Source organism: Monodelphis domestica, chromosome 5 (assembly GCF_027887165.1).
Source record: "Monodelphis domestica isolate mMonDom1 chromosome 5, mMonDom1.pri, whole genome shotgun sequence".
NCBI lineage: Eukaryota > Metazoa > Chordata > Mammalia > Didelphimorphia > Didelphidae > Monodelphis > Monodelphis domestica.
Genome location: NC_077231.1, coordinates 227,784,739 through 227,807,431, shown reverse-complemented (window position 1 = coordinate 227,807,431; position 22,693 = coordinate 227,784,739). Strand labels below are relative to the sequence as shown.

Sequence of the window (22,693 nt, the reverse complement as noted above, 5' to 3'; positions counted from 1 at the left end):
GAGCATTTCTTCTAAACATGATTAATTGGGGCCTTGAGAGAATCTGAATGCGACTGTGTAATGGTATTTGTTCTCCTGGACTTGCTAGCATAGGAGTGGGTTAGGACGAGCAAGTCAGCGGAGAGAGTGAGTGGGTTTCCATGAAATGTGAGGTAGAGGTGTGAGGTGCTACATAGTGTGAATGGGTCATCCAATTCATCTTTTTTATACTAGTATCCTGGACGATCTAGGAATAATCTAGAAAATATCTAGAAATAGAGCTTTCATCCCTGCTACTACTGATGCTATTCACTGATTCTTACTTATATGCCTAGACTTTCTTTCTAAGACTGGGTGTTTTTGATGCTACAGTTTGCCTAGAACTTGATGACCAATTGCCCAAATTTCCCAATTCTTCACTCCATTTTATATCCTTTCTAGTGCTCACTGATGAAATCTTCCTTGATTATAGAGGTATCTAGTTTTGGGGTTCTGATCACTGTTTTGTCCAGTTTCCAATTGGGCAGCTTTAGTTTCTGACACATACAAAGGATTATGCAGGTGAACAAAGGAGAAAGAATGGAATTTGAAACAATATGACCTGCAGAAGTACTTTTAAATTTTTTTTGTATTTATTTATTCATTCATTCATTCATTCATTCATTCATTCATTCATTCATTCATTCATTCATTCATTTATTTATTATTAAAACCCTTACCTTCCATCTTAGAATCAATACTGTGTATTGGTTCCAAGGCAGAAGAGTGGTAAGGGCTAGGCAATGGGTGACTTGCCCAGGGTTACACAGCTGGGAAGTGTCTGAGATCAAATTTGAACCTAGGTCCTCCTGTCTCTAGGTCTGGCTCTTAATCCACTAAGCTACCCAGATGCCCCCTGGAAGTACGTTTTTAAATGAATTCTCTTGCTTACTATGAACTTAAGGGCAATAAACATGACTATTTCAATATACAAAGAAAAGAAGAGAATTTTATAAGAATTCCTGAATTTCTGTTGCTATTTTTTTGAACAAGCATAGTAAATGTAACACAATAACAGAGCTCTTCTACCTAGCTTCTGAATTTCCTTCTGTTTTCTTCTGTGTATTTTTCAAGATTTCAATGTTGTCTTTTTCTTTGTTTTCTTTTTAAAATAGCTTTCCTCCGACCTCCAATATTCCCTTCCCCTAAAGAGAAGCTTTCCCTTGTGTAGTACACCCTCTAGAATACTACCCTCACTTCTACTTGTTCTCCTGGATTGGGTCCTTAAGAAGAGACTGCTACCTCAGCTTTTAGGGGTAATCTCTGTAGATCTTCATTCCCAGCACTAAAGTTAATGATCCCTAGCTGCTATGTTCCAAATAATGGTCAACCAGGAGATACAATTAACTCTTTGAAAAGGCTTTTATTAAGATGGTATAAAAATGAAAGACATTTCTTCCATTAACCTGTTGAGCACACTACTTTGAATACATGTATGTATGTATATATCTATGTATGTATGTGTGTGCATATATACATACACTATCCATGAGAGAAGTGTGCTCAAACTTAGAGTACCATGTGTAGGATACATGGGTGGCAAAGCAACACACATCTCTTTGAACTGTAGGGCTTGAAAGTCTATAACTTCCTTGAAGTGTTATCACGTAGGTCTCCTTGAGTGCAATTTCAATGTTGACTAGGTTGTTTAGATAATTTACCAAAGTTTATTCTTCTCCTGAGTTGACTCTCATTTTTGCTACTATGATGCTATTTCTTTTCTTTTTAAATTTAAATTTATATTAATTTTAATTTAAAAAATTCATCCCCTCTCTCCTTTTTCCAGACCATAGAAGCATCATCCAGCAAAATATCTAGATTATGCTTTTTGTGGTTTTACTTCTCAGTTCATTCTTTGGAATGAACATTCATAAGTTAGTCTTCAAATGACAAATCTATAGCTGTATATAATGTTCTTTTGATTCTACTCATTTCACTCTTCATTATTTCATGTAGTTCTTAACAAGTTAAAAAATTAATCTGCTTATTGTTTCTTATGGTGGAGTAGTATTCTGTCACAATGATATACCACTTGTTTAGCCATTCCCCTCAATTTCCAGTTCTTTACTACCACAAAGAGAGCTGCTACAAATAGTTTGGAGCATATGTGTTCTTCTTTTCCCCTGATCTCTTTTAGGAAATGGAAAATAATATTGCTGGGTCTAAGGATATGCATAGTTTTATGATTTTCTGGGCATGATTGCAAATTGCTTTTTAAAATGGTTGGAAAAGTTCACAATTCCAACAGTGTGTTAATATCTCTACTTTCCCACATCCCCTTTGACATATGTCATTTTGCCTTTTTCTGATTTTAACCAATTTGATGGGTGTGAGATGATAGCTTAGAATTGTTTTGGTTTGCATTTTCCTAATTAGTAGTGATTTAGAGCATTGTTTCATGTATCTATATATGGCTTTGATTTCCTCATCTGAAAATTGTTCACATCTTTTACCCATTTATCAGTTGGAGATGGGTTTTATTTCCGTAAGTTTGACAAAGTTCTTTATATATTTCAATATGAGATCTCTATTTGAGAGACTGTTTATGAAAAATCCCACCCCATTTTCTGCTTTCCTTATTATCTTGGCAACATTTATTTTATTTGTACAAAAGTCTTTCAATTTAATTCACTCAAAATTACCCATCTTATGTCTCACAATGCTCTCCATCTCTTGCAGACTCAAATTCCTCTCCTCTCCATAAATCTGATAGGTAGTATGTTCTCTGATTTAATTTGCTAATGTAAGGATGGCAAAGAGACCCTGGATAAGATCCTGTTGTTGATGGACAGTTAACTTGGTGACCATTGAAAGTCAGCTGAGGATTCTGGGAGAGAACTGTGAGCTGAGGAGATTTCAGACCAGCTCAGTCACTTCCAGCCTAAGAAGGAAAACAGAGAGGAGCTTTTCCTATGTGGCTGAGGAGATCTGAAGCCACAAAATCGAGAAGAGCCTGACTTTCCTACTCCATCAAGAAATCCTTCCACAACCCCTCTTTCACTTGACTACAACTACTCAAGACTCAGAAGAAGTTTGGTTGGGCTCTTCGGCCAGAGCCAATCTACCCACTTCCCTTTGGCGCTCTCTCTCTCTCTCTCTCTCTCTCTCTCTCTCTCTCTCTCTCTCTCTCTCTCTCTCTCTCTCTCTCTCTCTCTCTTCCTTCAACTGATTATAGAGTTTAGGTTAAGTTATAATAGTGCAGAGATTATGAGAAGCAGTCAGTTAGGAAGGAGGCTCAGAAGCCTCAAGCCTGAGCTCTTGAAGTCCAACTGCTGTGGAAATAGTTTTGCAGGGCATCCTCTCCCACCATCCTTCTCCCTTATTCCTCAAACCCTACCATTCCCTTTCCCTTCAATAAAATCTTTAGTGTAAGTCAGAGCTGGGCCTGTCTTTATAATAAGGGAAAGGATTAGATGAATTGGAGACAGGATTCAGCTCACATTTGTGGCAAACCAGACCTGGATTGTCACAGCACTCCATAGAAAAGGGTTTGGTTACAGAATTGCTCAGAACTGCTGGCAAGGAAACCTGACATCTTTCCTTCCAGTTTGTGCCAGTACAGTGCTCAAAGGAAACAGCCAGTTAAATTATCCTTTGGGAAGAGAGTTAGAGAAGTTCTTCCTGCCTCTCAGCTTGCCTCAAGCCCTGGTGTCAACTATCTTGAGGAGGGAGAGATATCGCCATCTTTTCCTCAACCTTTCTGTTTCTCCACATTTCCCTTCAACCTCTCACTGGAGTTCACATCCTTCTAGTGGAACAAACCCTATTCACCCTTCTCTATTTTAAAGAGAGAAGAGTCTCCCCCCTTCTTCTCCTTTACACTAATGATATCTCTTTTTATGTCTAGATCATGCCTGTTTTGATTTTATCTTAGTGAATAGTATAAAATACTGATCTCTACCTAGTTTCTGCCAAACTATTTTTCAGTTGTTCCAAAAATTTTTGTCAGAGTGTTTTCTTATCCCAATAGCCTCATATGCTTCTGTCATATAGAAATGCAAATCTTTTACTATTGTTTGTTGTATGTCTATTCTGTTCCACTGATCTAATTATTTCTTAGCTAGTATTAGATAGTTTTAATAATTACTACTTTATAATGCAGTTTAAAATTTGATACTGTTAAACCTACTTCTTTTACATTTTTAATTTATTCTTTTGCCATTCTTGTTCTTTTATTTTTCCAAATGAATTTTGTTATCATTTTTCTAAGTCAATAAAATATTTTTTGGCATTTTAATTGGGGTGGTATTGAATAAGTAGATTAGTTAGGACAGTCATTTTAATTATATTGGCTCTGCCCATCCAAGAACAATGATTATTTCTCCAATTATTTAGATTTGACTTTATTTATGTAAAAATGTCTGTAATTATATTCATGTAGTTCCTGGATTTCTTTTGGTGGATATACTTTCAGGTATTTTATTCTAACTGGGGTTATTTTAAATGGAGTATCACTTTCTATCTCTTCTTGTAATTTTTTAGCAATGTATAAAAAAGCTGATTATTTATGTGGATATATTTTATATCCTGCTACTTTGCTAAAATTATTGAGAGATTTGAGTAACTTTTTAGTTGAATCTCTAGAATTTTCCACATATACCATCATATCATCTTCAAAAGAGATAGTTTTATTACCCCTTTGCCCATTTTGATTCCTTAAATTTCTTTTTCTTCTCTTATTGTTATTGTTAGCATTTCTAATGCTATGTTAATTATATTGTTGGTAATGGGGATCCTTGTTTTACTCCTGATTTTATTGGGAAGATTTTTTTTTAAATATATTTTATTTGATCATTTCCAAGCATTATTCGTTAAAGACATAGATCATTTTCTTTTCCTCCCACCCCCCACCCCCCATAGCCGACGCCTAAGTCCACTGGGCATTAGATGTTTTCTTGATTTGAACCCATTGCTTTGTTGATAGTATTTGCATTAGAGTGTTCATTTAGAGTCTCTCCTCTGTCATGTCCCCTCAACCTCTGTATTCAGGCAGTTGCTTTTTCTCGGTGTTTCCACTCCCATAGTTTATCCTTTGCTTATGAATGGTGTTTTTTTCTCCTGGATCCCTGTAAGTTGTTCAGGGACATTACACTGCCACTAATGGAGAAGTCCATTACGTTCGATTATACCACAGTGTATTAGTCTCTGTGTACAATGTTCTCCTGGTTCTGCTCCTCTCGCTCTGCATCACTTCCTGGAGGTTGTTCCAGTCTCCATGGAACTTCTTATTGGGAAGATTTTTATAATATCCCCATTATAAATAAAACCTGCTGATGGTTTTAGGTAGTTTTCTTGTATCATTTTAGGAAAGATTCCATTTATACTGATGTTTTCCAGTGTTTTTAATACTAATGAATGTTTTATTTTATCAAAGGCTTTTCCTTCATCTGTTAGTATAATCATGATTTTTTTGTTGTTCTTGTTATTAATATGGTCAATTTTGTTGATAATTTTTCTTATATCAAGCCATCCCTGCATTCCTGGAATAATTAATTACAATGTTGAATTTTTATGATGTGTTACCATAGTGTCCTAGCTAGAATTTTATTTAGGATTTTAACATCCATATTTATTAATGATATTAGCCTATAATTTTCTTTGTTTTTGCTCTGCCTGGTTTTTTCATACCATATTTGTTTCATAAAAGGAATTTGGTAAAATTCCTTTTTAACCTATTATTTCATATACTTTATTTAATTTTAGAATTAGTTGGTCTTTAAATATTTGATAAAATTCACTTATGAATTCATCTGGTCCTGATGCTTTTTTAGAAAGGAAGTTAATTTATGGCCTGTTCATTTTCTTTTTCTAAAGTAGGTTTATTTAGATGTCCTATTTCCTTCTCTGACACATGGTACTTTCTTGAAGATGCTTCCTTCTCTAAGTGACTACCTTCCTGTTGTGTCTACTTGCAGTGTATACCTCTGTCCCCAGCTAAATTCAGTGTCTTCTACTGGCTGAGTAGCCCTACTTCTAAGTGATTTAGCTGCCTGGGGGATGTGGTTGGGTCACTGAGAAGGAAAAAATCCTCTTCTTCCTACCTCTCTCAGGGGTGTGGTTTTCCCTCATTTTCTGATTTCTAGCTTGGAACTTCCTCAAACTGGCTAGCTATTCCTAGGGCTTAGTTTTTTTAAGCCCTACAAAAGTTTGCATATTATTTCTTCATCCATTGAGGTTGCTCCCTTTGAAAGGTATTCATATTTCATAAAGGGATCACAGGCTGTTAAATCCATCTTGTTAATCCATTAAAGACTTATCATGTATGAATTTATTTTGTGACTACATCAACTGAAGTGGTTGGTGGAGGAGAGAGAAACTGCCTTCCTTATACGTGTAACAAAAAAGTCCAGTCAAGCAAAACAAATCAATGTATGGGCCATATCTGAAAACATGTCTCATTCTCTGTTTCTAGTCCTTCACCTCTCAGTCAAGAGAGCAGTGGAATGCTTCATTAGCTATCTCCCACTGTCTTGATAAGAGTTCTAAAGTTTTTCAAAGTTGGTTTCCTTTATATTGTTGTGATCATTGTGTAAATCATTCTCAGTTCTGTTTACTTCACACGACCAGTTCACCATCTCCCCAGGTTTTTCCAAATGTTTGTTGACCAAGTAGGTCAAGACTGTTTTCTGTGCTCAAATCTCGATGATTAAAACAATTATCCTTTTCATTGAGTGTCTATACTCTTTATTTTTTATTTTACTTCTTTTACTTTTATTTTACTTAATTTGCTTTTTATATTTACTTCTTGATATTTATTTGTGTGTCATACTATTTAATAAAATCACGAAAAACTAGAGCCTTAAGAAGAAAGGGGAGAAAATGAAGGGATTGAGAAGTACAAATGGCTAAAAATAAGACTTGGGATATTACTAAATGATAGAATGTGAACTCTTTTATTTTGGTAACCCTTATTTTCTATCTTAGTAGTAACTCTAAGACAGAAGGGCAAAGATGAGGCAAATGAGGTTAAGTGACTTGCTCAGGGTCACACAAGTAGGAAGTATCTGAGCCCAGATTTGGACCCATGTCCTCCTGACTCCAGGTCTGGTGTTCAGCTAGGCAGCACAGTGGATACTTATTATCAACAAAATCAATCATGTCAATAATAAAACATTCACTAGTATTAAAAACACTGGAAAACACCAGTATAAATGGAATCTGTTTTGGAAAGGAATTGTTTAATCTTTTATTTGTATCTTGTATGCTTAGCCACAAAGGAACATTTATTGATTGATTACTGGTCTGGGCTTCCACATGTCTAAAAAAATTGAGAAGAGGCAATTCTTGGATGACCTTTACTTGAGTTCTGTGTACATTTTGGGAACCCTAATTTTGATAGATTCAGCTCAGAGCAATTTCTCAGAGATAACTGGAAGATGAAAACTAGGTTTTAAAAAGAAAGATGAAATGAACAAGGATGATTAAATCTGGAGAGGAAATGTCTATGGGAGCAATAAAGGAATAATCTCTGGAGGAGTATCTTATGGATTAAAGTGAACATCCAGAGTAAAGGGCTATTCTTTGTGCAGGTAAGGATATTAGTGAAATGACTGATAATTAAGCCCATCAATCTTCATAAACATAACTGAGAACTAGATTAGACTGTGTGGATTAAATAGAATATAAAATATGGTCTTTTGCACAAATTTTGAGCCAAGACACAGATAATATAACATTTAAAAATAGCAAATTAATCAAATATGTAGATGATCTACTCTTGGCTTCAACAGACGCAGAAGCATGTCAGGAAGATAGCAAGCACCTTCTTTTGGAATTGCACAAAAGAGGACAAAAGATCTCGAATGAAAAAGTTCAGTGGTGCCTCCCTAAAGTAGAATATTTGGGGTTCATCCTGACTGCAGGTTCCCGCTCTATTTCTCCCAAACGAATTGAAAATATTCAAAATTTAAGTGCTCCTACCATTAAGAAACAGTTAAGAGCAATTTTAGGAGCAACAGGTAGACATAGACAATGAATTCCTTGCTATGGGGAAATTACTAAACCCTTTATAGCACTAACAAGGGATTCGGTCTCTGAACACCTCAAATTAGAACTAGAACACCTGTCAGCTCTATCAGATCTAAAATAGGCTATCCTGTCTGCCTCTGCTTTAGGCATCCCAGATTACAACAAGTCATTTACTTTGTATGTACATGAGTGAAGAGGGGTAGCTTCAGGTGTTTTAACTCAGACTTTGGGGCCTTCTCAGCACCCAATTGTTCTGCCCAACTGGACCCAGTAGCATCAGGAGCACCACCATGTCTTAGAGGAGTAGCTGCTATAGCCTTACTAGTGACAAAAACTGTTGATCTAGTATTGGGATGCCCATTAACAATTGTGTGCCCACATGAGGTAGAAGCATTGTTGCTAAGGCATAGAACACAGGCATTCTCTGATCAGCGAATTACATGGTATGAAATAACTTTGTTAAATAGTGAAAACATTACCTTGAAACACTGTTCAACCCTTAACCCTGCCACCTTGCTTCCAGATTTACCAACTTCAGGAGAACCATTACACAATTGTGAAACACTAGTGTCCATGGCAGAAAAGCCTCGAGATGATCTCTTGGACACTCCCTTAGACAATCCAGATCTGGTCTTATTTACTGATGGTTCTTCTTTATGAGAGATGGCACATGCTACACTGGAGCTGCTGTAGTCTCAGAATTTGCCACTGAGTGGTCAGCTTCACTGCCCTCTAATATTAGTGCTCAAGGTACAAAACTCATTGCTCTAAAACATGCCTATATACTTGTCAAGGATAAAAAGGCAACACTTTATACAGATTCTAGATATGCTTTTGGCTTTTGTCACTCAGTCAGGATGCTATGGCTCCAGAGAGGATTTTTAACCTCAGTTGGAAAATATATAGCTAATGCAGAAATTATTAATGAAGTTCTTTCTGCTCTCAAACTGCCTGAAGCCCTAGCTGTAGTTCATTGCTCTGCCCATACAGGTGGCACTGACCTTGTCTCTAAGGGAAATGATTGAGTAGATGCCACTGCAAAGTTAACATTAACAACCACTAATGACTTAAATTTATCACTTTCCTATAATGAAAAGGAAGTGGAAAAATGGAAGCAAAAATTCAAAGCAAAACAGATTAATGGAGTATGGATGTCATTTGAAGGAACACCCCTGCTCCCTAGAAGTTTCTATCACCAAATTTGCCAATCTATTCATAAAAATGGTCACTTTGGCAACCAGGGCATCATGGACTCTGTTAAGACAGTATGGATAGCCCCTGGTATAACTACTATAGCCTCTAAAGTGTATACAGCCTGCTCTACCTGCCAAGCATATAACCAACATGCCTTTCATGGCAAAGCCTTTGGTGGGCATCCTCTGGCTTACACACCTTTTGAGCATCTACAGGTAGATTTCATAACAATGCCAAAGGCTATTGACCCAGCCATAGCACTGCTGGGTCTGTACCCCAAAGAGATAATGGACACAAAGACTTGTACAAAAATATTCATAGCTGCGCTCTTTGTGGTGGCCCAAAACTGGAAAACGAGGGGATGCCCATCAATTGGGGAATGGCTGAACAAACTGTGGTATATGTTGGTGATGGAATACTATTGTGCTCAAAGGAATAATAAAGTGGAGAAGTTCCATGGAGACTGGAACAACCTCCAGGAAGTGATGCAGAGCGAGAGGAGCAGAACCAGGAGAACATTGTACACAGAGACTAATACACTGTGGTATAATCGAACGTAATGGACTTCTCCATTAGGGGCGGTGTAATGTCCCTGAACAACTTTCAGGGATCCAGGAGAAAAAAACACCATTCATAAGCAAAGGATAAACTATGGGAGTGGAAACACCAAGGAAAAGCAACTGCCTGAATACAGAGGTTGAGGGGACATGACAGAGGAGAGACTCTAAATGAACACTCTAATGCAAATACTATCAACAAAGCAATGGGTTCAAATCAAGAAAACATCTAATGCCCAGTGGACTTACGCGTCGGCTATGGGGGGTGGGGGGGAGGAAAAGAAAATGATCTATGTCTTTAACGAATAATGCTTGGAAATGATCAAATAAAATATATTTAAAAAAAAAAAAACAATGCCAAAGGCTAGACATTATAAATTTTGTCTAGTCATAGTAGATCAATTGACCAGATGGCCGGAAGCATTTCCTGAGACCCAAACCACAGTGGCTTTTGTTGCTAAGGTGCTTTTAAAAGAAATTATTCCTCTCTTTGGCCTGCCAGCACATATTGATTCAGATAGAGGAAGTCATTTTACTGATTCTGTCCTAAATCAGATATATTCTTGCTTGGGGATAACTCCCAAATTTCATGTACCATATCATCCCTAGAGCTCAGGCTAAGTTGAAAGAATGAACAAAGAACTTAAAACTATGATGGGCAAATTATGCACTGAGACACATTTAAAATGGCCAGAAATTCTCCCTCTGGCCCTATGTTATCTTAGAAGCAGGTCTAGAGGAGATCTACACATCTCACCATTTGAGATGCTTTTTGGACTTCCACCTATACAGGCTAAGCCTTTCTCCCCTGCATATACATCACTATTAGGGGGAGATACTGCTATTGCTTCCTATATATAGGAATTACAACACAAACTGTGTGAATTCCATGAATCCAGAGCTACAGTACAAGCTGGACCACTAGACTTTTCTCTTCATGACCTGAACCCAGGAGACAAGGTGTATGTTAAGAATTTTAAGCATACTGGAGCAATTCAGCCTTCTTGGGAAGGGTCATTCCAAATATTGTTGACTACTCCAACATCTATAAAGATTGGAGAAAAGAACTCTTGGATTCATTGCTCACATATAAAGAGAGCTTCTTCTGTTGAGACTGATTGACTGTACCCTATCACATGCATTGGAGATAATCCTGATTGACTGTACCCTATCACATGCATTGGAGATAATACATTGACAAGTGGATGCTGTTTTTCGAGAACACTTTGAATTAATTCCTGAATTTCTTTTCCCCCTTATTTTTATTATTGCTTTATTTTATTTTGATATTTGATTTCCCCCTTTTTTTCTCATTTCTTGTACAAAAGGTACATACAATTATTTTTTCTGCAGTAATATAAGATTAATATATGTATATGTATGTATACACACACACACACACACACACACACACACACACACACACACACACACACACATACTTGCTATAATATTAATGCATACCCAAAAAGTTTTAAACCGTGGGAACCTGCCATTTATTGATAAAATGTTATGGGACTGTGATTAATGTTTGTGTCTGATTCTAGGAAATGGGATAAAAACAAGGAGCACAGACTTAACCTGAATAGTGCCAAAAAGAGCACACAGGAAAAACTAGTGTGAGACTTGAGGTTGCGAAGCTTGATATATGTTAAGTCATAGGACTTCCTTATATCTACACTCTTTGTGATGTACTCAGACAAGTACCAAAGTTTGACTATCATCCTGTCTCCCCATATCCCTGAGAATGACAAAAAAATCAGACGAGGGAATGACGTTTCCCTATCAAAATAAAATTCTAGTTCTTTTTCTTCTTATAGTATGGCAACTTCCTGTAGTCTTGGCTGCAAATGGGTAAGTGAAATATTACTGCGTTCTATCCTTCAGACTTGTGGTTTTAGAAATTACTTTAATTGGACCCTAATACAAGGGCCTACTAGAAATATATTAAACCCAAATAGGCGTCTATTTTGAAATTTTTTTTTCTTTATCCCAAAAGTTTAACTTTCTTCAATTTTTTTCTTTATAGTTTTTTTTTTATCTTCTTTTGATAATTGACTCATACACCCCCATAACTCAACATTGCATCCTGAGCTGAACTGGATGTTTTTTTTAACACCTATTTCTGGGTGGGGGACTGTATTTTAATAAAAATCCAAGATTTTGAAATTTTGTTTGAGAAAAGATCTTCAAGGAAGAAGCTTGCTAACTCCTAAATCCAGAGAATGAACTGTTGCAGAAAGATGCCAGAAAACCTACACTACATTAAGAAGATCCAGAAAAAACTTGGGTGTGGTTGATTGAACTGAAGTTTGAGTGAACATTTATTTGAATGTATACTCTTATGCCAAAAGGGGACTTCCCCCTAATTGGTTTTTGTCAACGCACCCAGCAAACATTGGTTTTGTTGTCTTTCTTCTATTTCCCTCTTCTATCTAACTATTGTAATTATTATAACTATGTAACTATTGTAATTATTGTAATTTCCTCTTAGAAATTGAATATTGTATACATCTGTAGTTAGAAATGCTTTAGGACTACAAGATGATTATGTAAATGATCAATGGGGAGACTAGTCTCCCAATGATCATCAGGGGGGATTGTGAAGCTTGGATTTAGCTATCTCCTGATTGTAACAATGAAGATACTTAGCCTAACAAAATCAGGAATGTCTACACCCATACTTAAGGATTAAGTATCTAGGAGGATGGCCTTTGATAGACATATACAGAAACAGCTGACAGATCCGTGGGCTGTCCTAATGTGAATCTTAAAACTGCTCAGACTTTACCTTAGAAGATTTGGTTAAGCTATTCCCTATTTTAAACAATGGAGGTACTTAGTTAGGAATGTATTGAGAACTTTAAAATTACTCCATCCTGCTCAGACAGTGCTTTAGGGGAAGATAAAGTTGTAAAATTCCTTACTGAACAATGAAAAGTCCCCAACTCATACTTATAGTGAAGCAAAAACCCTAAGCTAGGTCTATTTTTAGATCTAATACAAAAGGGTGCTAAGTACCTATAAAGGTTAAATTAATCACTAAAAAGGTCAAGAAACTTACAAAAGGCAAGAGGTGTGAAGTTTTAGTCTACTCATAGAAGGTGATAATAAAAAGAAGATGTGAACTAAGAATGGTCAGTCCTGGGGAAAACATCTACTGTGATTGTTAGATGTGAAAATTTAGGGGAGGTGACATAAGAGAAATTTCTCTTTAAAAGGAGCTGGCTCTCTGAACTTAGTTGGAGTTTGGAGTTAGTTGGAGGAGCTGGGTCTCTGAACTCAGTTCAAGAGTTGAGGATTTCAGTGAAGGACTGGAGTTTTGCTTGGGACAAATCTTATGGTGAGTGATTAAAGACTGACTAGTCTCTCTTAAGGCTCATACTATTTTCTCTTATTCTCTTTCTCTCCCTTTCCTTAATTCCTTCATTTGTATTAATTAAAATCTCCATAAAATGCAGCTGACTTGGGTATTTTTCATATTTAGGAATTTTTCCCATGGTGACCACTTATTTTTTATTTAAATCAATACACTAAAAATTATCTTTACAGTTTTGGCACTTCACAGTCTTGAAACCCACATTTTTCACGGTTACACTAAGTCAAGCTTAAGCTACCATTGGTTCAGATGAGAAGCAGGAAAGTGATGTAAAACCGTCTATATATTTGGTGTCACTTCCTCTCCTTGGGCTCTTTCCCCGGAGAGGTGGCTCTGTCTGGTCACTTCCTGTTAGCAGGTCTGGGCGCCTGTTCGATCCTAGAACTTGAGCCTGGAGGAGCTCCCTCAGATAGCTTCCTTGAGATGGTGACGTGATGCGTTATAAGACTGACTCCCTTTTCCCTTGACTCTAAGGGGAGACACCTTGGCCAAGGCATTAAACTCCTGCCTGACTCAGTCTGAGCTGGAGCAGTTTAAATTAACTCTCCCCCTCCCCCCCCCTCTTCCTTTCCTCTGTATTAGTAAAAATCACCATAAACTTCCAGCTGACTTGGGTATTTTATTATGGGATTTCCTTGGTGACCAAATTAATTTAGATTTTAAGTCACAACCCTAAAAATATCTTAACATTTCTAATTGAGCCTAGTTGGGGATCCAAGACCACATTCACCAAAAACATTTCATGTTAGCTTTTAAATACTAAGTAAGCCAAATACTCAGAGCCAAAAGGTACTTCTCAGAGGTCCTCAAATCCAGTAAAACATGGTCCTGTATCTCCTTGACAACATTCCTGACAAGTAATTGTCTAGGATCCACTTGATGGATCAAATCTACATTGATGGGGAAATCACTACCTATTCTAGGAAGCTATTTCCATTTTCAGACAGTCTTAATTTTTAGAACATTTTCCTTCATATTAAAACCAGCCATCTTCATGTTGCCATGCTCTTGTGCTCCAGCCTCTACTTAAAAAAAAAAGCAAACCCTTATCCTTCATCTTAGAAACAATAGTTTTAAGACAGAATAGAAATAAGGACTAAGCTATGGGTATATGTGACTTGCCCAGGGTCACACAACTAGGAAGTATCTGAGGTCATATTTGAACCCAGGACCTCCCATCTCCAGGCCCGGCTCTCAGTCTACTGAGTCATCTAGCTACCCCCTCCAGCCTCCACTTTTGATCAGACATATCAGCTCCTATCTTGGGATTGTTTTTGATGATTTAGCATTTACCATAAGTAGATCCTCCATACTACTTTACAGCCATCTTCCCATCATGCCTCTGTATACATACTCTATTCTCTGACCCCCTTCTAATTGCACATCTGTCCTTGGCCACTACTTCCATATATAAATATATATGTCGAATGTAAACTCCTTGAACCCAGGGTTCTTCTTTCTTGCTTGTATCTGTATCCCCACATTTAGCATGCCTATAACATAGTAATCACTTAATAAAAGTTTTGCATTCATTTGTAGCCCTTAAAAATTCTGGGGATCCTAATCCCAACTCATTGATAGTGAAGAATTGATTCTGAGAGCAAGACTAGACACTGCTCCCATTTAGGGTTCTTAGAGGGGTTAGAATCAGCAAGAGACCTGATTCTGGTCTTCAGGCAAGGAAAGGAAGTATCCTAGACCATTTAATGGTTAAGGAAAACTTCAGAGATGGTAGTGAGATGAGCTGAAAGCTAAAGATTAGATAGGACCAGGTTAAAGAGATAGACCAAGAGACTCAATTGTAAGAACAAATATTTAGGGATCAGAATGATGTGTTTTGGGTGCACAATGAGTAGAGCAGATTGATTGGAGAAAAAAATTTGTATAGGAAAGAAGCAAGAGATTCTGTGTTGATCATGGCTTGTAGTTCATATGTTGTTAAGGATGGTAGTATGGTCTTTAGAAGAAGATTTTCTGTGACAGGGAAAGAGATGGGACAGGACTCATCAAGAAGGAGAGAGATCTAGAACATCCTTCTGTTAGGAATACAGGTGATTACTGCAAGAACTTTGGATTGACAGGAAATAAACAAAGACTTGGTTATACAGCTCAGGAAAATGAGGAAAAACTTGTTCAAATCCATCAATCCTTCGAAGTATTATGATTTTATGTATGTGGGGCTACTTAATTGACCAACACTGCTTGCAACCTTTCCAAAATCCAACAATTCATCATGTTCTAACTCCTTCAAACTATCTTATCACCTGGCATCTAATCTTTTGGTTACAAACTTATTTGCATTTAGCAAGGCTATTTCTCAGAAGACAAGTACATTATCCATTGCTGGACTTGCATTCAAAATCTTTCTTGCTTGGAAGAATCTACCAGCAGTTGAGCCTATACTTCAAGATTTGAGGGTCCCCTCTACACCCTGATTAAACAATGAAAGAAGACTTAATGGTGAGGTGATGATGATGGTAGAATCCCAGAGCTGGAAGAGACATAGAATTTACTCTATGGTAAATCTGAAAAGTGGTCATCCAGAATTTGCTTGAAAACCTCCAGTAAGAGAGAATTCCTTAATGCATAAGGTAGCTCAGGCCATTTGACTCTGGCAACACTTTGCTCATTAGGAAGATTTCTTTTCTTGACATTGTACCTATATTTGGCCTTTTACATTTTCTATCCTCTTGGGTTAAACAGAACATGGATAATCCCCTTAAGAAAGCCCTTCAAATACAGACACTGCATCCTCCCTAAATTTGTATTTTCCAGACTCTGCATCCCCACTATTTCAACTAATAGCTCCATGAATTTGATTTTCTTTACAGTCTTGATTATCCTTCTTTGGATAATTTCCAACTCATCAATATCTTTCCTACAATGCAGTTTCACAATGCAATACGGTAGAATACAGAGATACTAATATCTTCCCATCCTGGGCATAATGTTTCTCGTAAATTGACCTAAGATTGCATTAGCTTTCTTAAGAAACACATATCACACTGTTGACTCATACTGAGGTTGCAGCCCACTAAAGTACATAAATATTTTTCCGATAAACTTTTGTTTAGCCAACCACACCTCTCTCATATCTTGGGAAGGGGATTATTTTGAATGCAAGTGTAGACTAATCCAATCCAGGCCAACATGCATTTGCTAAGGGAAAGACCAAGAATTTTTAACATTTTGACCTCCATTTTAAGGGAGGATATCCAGATAGGTCATTTCCCAATCATCCCAGTAAACATCTTTTTCAGAATTACCAAAAATTTAAGGAAACAATGGAACACAAATAGCATAGGTTAATAGGGTATTTGAGTTAAAATAATTTCCAACAAAACCTGATATCCTTCCTTCCTTCCTTCCTTCCTTCCTTCCTTCCTTCCTTCCTTCCTTCCTTCCTTCCTTCCTTCCTTCCTTCCTTCCTTCCTTCCTTCCTTCCTTCCTTCCTTCCTTCCTTCCTTCCTTCTTTCCTTCTTCCTTTCTTCTTCCTCTTCCTCCTTCCAGATGCTGCTGAAGTTTTGCTAATCTCAAGTAATATTTATATAGTAATAATGGAAGATGCTGCAAAATGTTTAATAACTGAGATCCCTAGAGTAAAACACATGCACATAAACTTTTAGGTTTAATCTACATTCTTAGCACTTTCTTAAGTCTAAAAATTGATATAATGTAAATTAAGTCCTGATTTGCAGCACTTGCTGATTTTTAAGGAGTAAATGCTCACACCAAAAATTTAACAATGGGTTCCAAATTTTAGAGCTCACTCTAGCGCACCCCTGGTTGTGCCAGTCTTTTTTCTTCTTTCACTCTTTTCCTCTTGCTAGTTGATTGCCTCTTTTCTTATTACAAGACCAGATAACTTTGATATTTGAGGAATAGTTCTGTGGGGCTAGTGATAAAGGATAGTTATTGACAATGTCAGGCAAAAGTTTTTCCCTATCATATCCCATACTTGTCATTCTTAAGAAGGCAGTGTTGTTAGCTGTGTGGACTGGTATTAACTGTTGATAAATGGAAAGAGGCAGGAGGTGAACTGGAAAGGGATGATAGGGATTTAGAATGATGGGTTCCTGTGTTACTAAGGTCTGGGGACACCAGAGAAAAGAGAAACTTTTCTCTTTACTTGAATCTTTCATTGCACTGCTAATATGCACTATGCATTTATCTTATTCTAATTTGTACTAATTAGTTAAGTATTATATCTAAGTTCCTTCTGTATAAGAATGTCACCTATGGATGGTGTAGTGCTGACTGGTTGAGGGCCTCTGTTTTCTTTGTGTTGATTGTCAGGCCAAAATTAGTACAAGTGGCAGAGAATCAATTCATTCCCTGTTACATCTCATCCTCAGGCACTACACTGTGTGTACAAGAAACACATTTAAAAATTAGACATATATAGAGTAAAAATAAAAGGATGGAGCAAAATATACTATACTTCAACTGACTAAAAGAACAAGACTAGCAATCATAATCTCAGACAAAATTGAATCTAAAATAGATCTAATTAAAAGAGATAAACAGAGCAACTACATTATGTTGAAGGTATCATACATAATGGAACATTATCCATATTAAACCTATATGTACAAAATATTATAGCATGCAATTTTCAAAAGAAAAAGTTAATAGTTACAGGTAGAAATGGATAAAAAACTGTAATAGTTCAGGACTTTAACCTTTCCCTCTCAGAACTAGCCATATCTAACAACAGCAACAACAACAAAAGTATGAAAGAAGTCAAAGGGATAATAAAATCTTTTTTTTTTTTAAACCCTTACCTTCTGTCTTGGAGTGTGTATTGACTCCAAGGCAGAAGAGTGGTAAGGGCTAGGCAATGGGGGTCAAGTGATTTGCCCAGGGTCACACAGCTGGGAAGTGTCTGAGGCCAGATTTGAACCTAGGACCTCTGGTCTCTAGGCCTGACTCTCAATCCACTGAGCCACCCAGCTGCCCCCTGGATAATAAAATCTTAAATAAGTTAGATATGACAGATTTCTGGAGAGGAATGACCAGGAATATAAAGGAATAAACATTTTTCTCAGTGACACACAGTGCCTTTCCAAAAGAAAAATTTTTAAGAGACAAAATTCTTTGTAATTAAATATAGAAAAGCAGAAATATTAAGTGCATACTTTTCAAATCATAATGCAATAAAATTATATTTAACAAAAGATCAAGAAAAAAAGAATAAAAATTAATTGGAGACTAAATAACTTAATCTTAAAAAATTAGTGGGTTAAAGAACAAGTTGTAGAAATAATAATTTTATAAAGAAAATGACTTTAATGAGGCAACATACCAAGCTCTGTGAGATACAGCAAAAGCAGTAATGAGAGGAAAATTTCTCTCTCTAAATGCTTATATCAGTAAAACTTGGAAAGAACAGATCAGTGAATTGGGTATCCAATTTTAAAATAACTAAAAAAAAGAATAACTTAAAAATCCCTAATTAAATACTAAACTGTAAATCCTAAAAAATAAAGGTGAGATTAACAAAACTAAATGTAAGAAAACTATTGAATTAATAAATAAAACTGAGTTGTTTTTATGTAAAAATACAAAATAGAGAAACCATTGTTTAATATGATTTAAAAAGAAGAAAACCAAATCACTAGCATCAAAAATGAAAAGGGTAAATTTTTCCGCTAATGAAGATAAAATAAAAGTAATTATAAACTTTCCCCTGCCCCTGTCATTTGGCAACAAATTTAACCATTTAAATGAAATGGAAGAATACTTACAAAAATATCAATTGGCTAGACTAACAGAGGAGGAAATAAAATATCTAAATAAACCTATTTTAGAAAAAAGAAATTGGATAGACTATAAATGAATTTCCTATGAAAAAAGCACCAGGACTGGATGGATTTATAAATGAATTTTACCAAACATTTAAAGATCATCCAATTCCAATATTAAATAAATTATTTAGATTTGGCCAAAAAAGAATCCTTCCAAACTCCTTTCATGAAACAAATATGGTGCTTATACTCAAAACAGGAAGAGCAAATGCAAAGAAAGAAAAATATAGGCCAATTTCATTAATGAATATGGATGTAAAAATACTAAATACTAAATACTAATAGTTAGAATAAAATGCCTGGGAGTATACCTGCCAAACAAATCCCCAAACTACACAAACATAATTATAAAACACTGTTTATGCAAATAAAGTAAGATTTAAATAATTGGAATAATGTTAATTAGGTTTAAATAATTGGAATAATATTAATTGTTCATAGGCAAGGAGAGCCAATATAATTAAAATGACAATCCTACTTAAACTGATTTACTTATTCAGTGCCATCTCAAATAATTTACCAAACATTATTTTATTGAAGTAGAAGGAATACTAACAAAATTCATTTGGAAGAAGAAAAGATCAAGTATATCAAAGGAATTAATGAAAAAAATATAAAAGAAGGAAGTCTAGCAGCACCAGATTTTAAACTATTAGTAAACAGTAAAACTATCTATTTGGTACTGCTTATGAAATAGAAAAATAGATCAGTGGAACTGAACAGACATACAACAAAGAATTGTGAAAGATTATAGTAATGTGTTTGACAGAAGTAAGGATGCAAATTTTTGGAATAAGAATTCACTATTTGGCAAAAATTATTGGGAAAACTGATAAACAGTCTGGCAGAAACTAAATATTGACTAGTATCTTATACCATTTATCAAGATAAAATAAAAATGGATATGTGCCTTGGGCATAAAGGGAGATATAAGCAAATTAGAAAAATGGGGAACATATTACCTATCAGATTTATGGATAAAAGAACAATTTGTATATAAACAGGAGATAGAAAATGCTATGATGGAATACTACTGTACTATAAGAAATGATGAGCAAGTTAATTAAAAAATATATGGAAAGATCTGCCTGAAATTATGAAGAGTGAAATGAGCAGAACCAAGAGAACATTATATACAGTGACAGACTTATTGTTTGAAGAATGACTTGTTTATGCCTACTTCCAGAGAAAGAACCAATAAATAGAAATAAGGAAGACATAGTTTTACATATACACATTTATCTTTTTGTCAAACTATGCCTTCTCTTATGGGGCAGGGAGAGAAAGAGCTACTTGGGAATTTTAATGTAACAAACAAATAAATAAAATATTTAAAAAGTTGAGCACCAACTCTCCCTCTAGCTTAGTCTTGGCTTACAGTCTTTTCACTTTAAATAGTATACCAACATTGTGGTAAAAGTCATTTATGATGTCATTTTTCATCCTCTTTGAAGTTAATTTGACATTTCAGAAAATGGCATTTTGTCATCTATATGTGGAACCATTGTACAGTAAATGGGGAAATTTTGAATAGTATGGATAATTTCATTTACCTTGGCAGTATGCTTTCTAGGGATGTCCACCTAGATGATGAGGTTGATGTACACATTGCCGGAGCTAGCTCAACATACATGGGCGCTGAAAGAAAGTATGGGAAAGAATAAGTATTAAGCTGCATACCAAACTGAGGTTCTACAAAGTCATTGTGCTGACATCTCTGTTATATGACTGTGAAACGTGGGCAATCTATCAGTGCTATGCCAGAAAACGGAACCACTTCCGTTTGAATTATTTTAATAAAATTTAGATGATTACCTGGCAAGATAAGATACCAGACACATAGCTTCTTTCTTGAGTTGAACTGCCAAGCATTCAATTTCTATTGCAGAGTTGGTCACCTAGTCTAAGTGTCAAACACACACTTACTTACCCAACAATATTTTGTGGAGAATCATACCAGGCATGGTGATCAGAAGAAGCAGTACAAAGACATTCTCAAGGTCTTTTACTTTTCATCCTGCTTATTTTTTAAAATTTTATTTAGTTGATTCATTAAGAAAATTTTTCTATGGTTACATGATTCATGTTCTTTCCCTCCCTTCCTCCCACCCTGCTCCTGTAGCCAATGAGCAACTCCACTGGGTTTTACATGTGTCATTGATCAAGACCTATTTCCATATTATTGATCTTTGCACTAGGATGATCATTTAGAGTTTACATCCCAATCATATCCCCATCAACCCAGGTAATCAAGCAGTTCTTTTTCTTCTGTGTTTCTATTCTCACAGTTCTTCCTCTGAATGTGGATAGCGTTCTTTCTCATAATTCCCTCAGAAATATCCTGGAACATTGCATTGCTGTGAGTAGAGAAGTCCATTACATTCGATTGTACCACAGTGTATCAGTCTCTGAGTATAATGTTCTCCTGGTTCTGCTCCTTCCACTCTGCCTCACTTCCTGGAGGTTGTTCCAGTTCACATGAAATTCCTCCAGTTCATTATTCCTTTGAGCACAATAGTATTCCATCACCAACAGATACCACAATTTGTTCAGCCATTCCCCAATGGAAGGGCATCCCCTCATTTTCCAATTTTTTGCCACCACAGAGTGCAGCTATGAATATTCTTGTACAAGTCTTTTTCCTTATCATCTCTTTCTCAAGGTCTTTCTGAAGTACTTCAGTATCAGTTATGAGGCATTGAAGACACTGGCACATGACTTAAAGAAGCTGAGATTTGAAGGAAGCTAAGTGAATAAGCAAAAGTGAGGAAAGGGCATACTCCAGGCATGGCTGGGGAAGCTCTATGAATACACAGAGATGGAAGCTGGAGGGTGGGAGAATGGATAAGGATCTAGTTTAGTTCTAACATACAGTATATGAAAGGAATCATATGAACCAAAGATAAAAAGATAGAGTTGAGATGGAAATAGATATCAAATGATAACATTTGTATAACCCAGCAGAATTGCTTATTGGCTCTGGGAGGGGAGAGGGAGAGAAAATGAGTCATATAAACATGGAAAAATATTTTAAAAAACAAAATTAAAAAAGATAGATTTGAACCAGATTATAAAGGGTCTTAAAAGCCAGCAGAAGAGTGTGCATTTGGCCCTCGATGAAACAGGTAAATATCAAAAGTTCTTAGCATGGGAATCACATGGTTAATCTTAGAAAGATGGCTTTAGCAGCTATGTGGAAAGTGGATTGGAGAGGGCGGAGAGTAGCAACAGGGACCCTATTAGGAAACTATTACAATAGTTCAGGTTAGACATGAAGAAGTTTGAATGGAGAGAAGGGAGGATTACAGAAAATGTTGTAGAGATAGGATTAATAAGATTTGGCAACTAATTAATAATAATTAATTATGGCAACTAATAATAAAGCAACTAATTAGATATAAGAGGTAAAGGAGAGGAAATAGCCAAGGATGACTCAGAGGTTATGAGTTTGCATCACTGGGGAAGACAGTAGAAAACTCAACCGAAATAAAGAGGCTTATCTTTTTATGTATTCATTCTCCTATTTTTTTTCTTCCTTTTTCCTTTCCAAAAAAAAAGCTTGTGGTTCAAAATTTTCCACTCTAAACTTCCACCCTTTCCAAATAGTTAAAGTAGCCTTCTTGCATTTTTTTTATCCCCAAGAGGTATTTTTATTTACTTTGTCTCTTTATTTCTATTTCCTTTTTTCTAATTGGGATTCTATCCTCCAATTCATGGGCTTTACACTCAAATGTTCCTTATTTATTTTCTCTGTTTCCTTCATGGAAGAT

General features: G+C 36.0%; 1 protein-coding gene across 1 annotated transcript in view; it reads right to left on the bottom strand.

Moving 5' to 3' along the window:
* The window catches only part of AOC1 (amine oxidase copper containing 1), a 39,533-nt gene extending 18,931 nt beyond the window's left edge, over window positions 1-20,602 (bottom strand). Inside the window, exon 1 of the mRNA XM_007504611.3 lies at window positions 20,477-20,602. Within this exon, the coding sequence (XP_007504673.2) occupies window positions 20,477-20,601 (125 nt within the window). The 5' untranslated portion in view covers window position 20,602. The remainder of the gene's footprint in view (window positions 1-20,476) is intronic.
* Window positions 20,603-22,693: the final 2,091 nt, after the last annotated feature.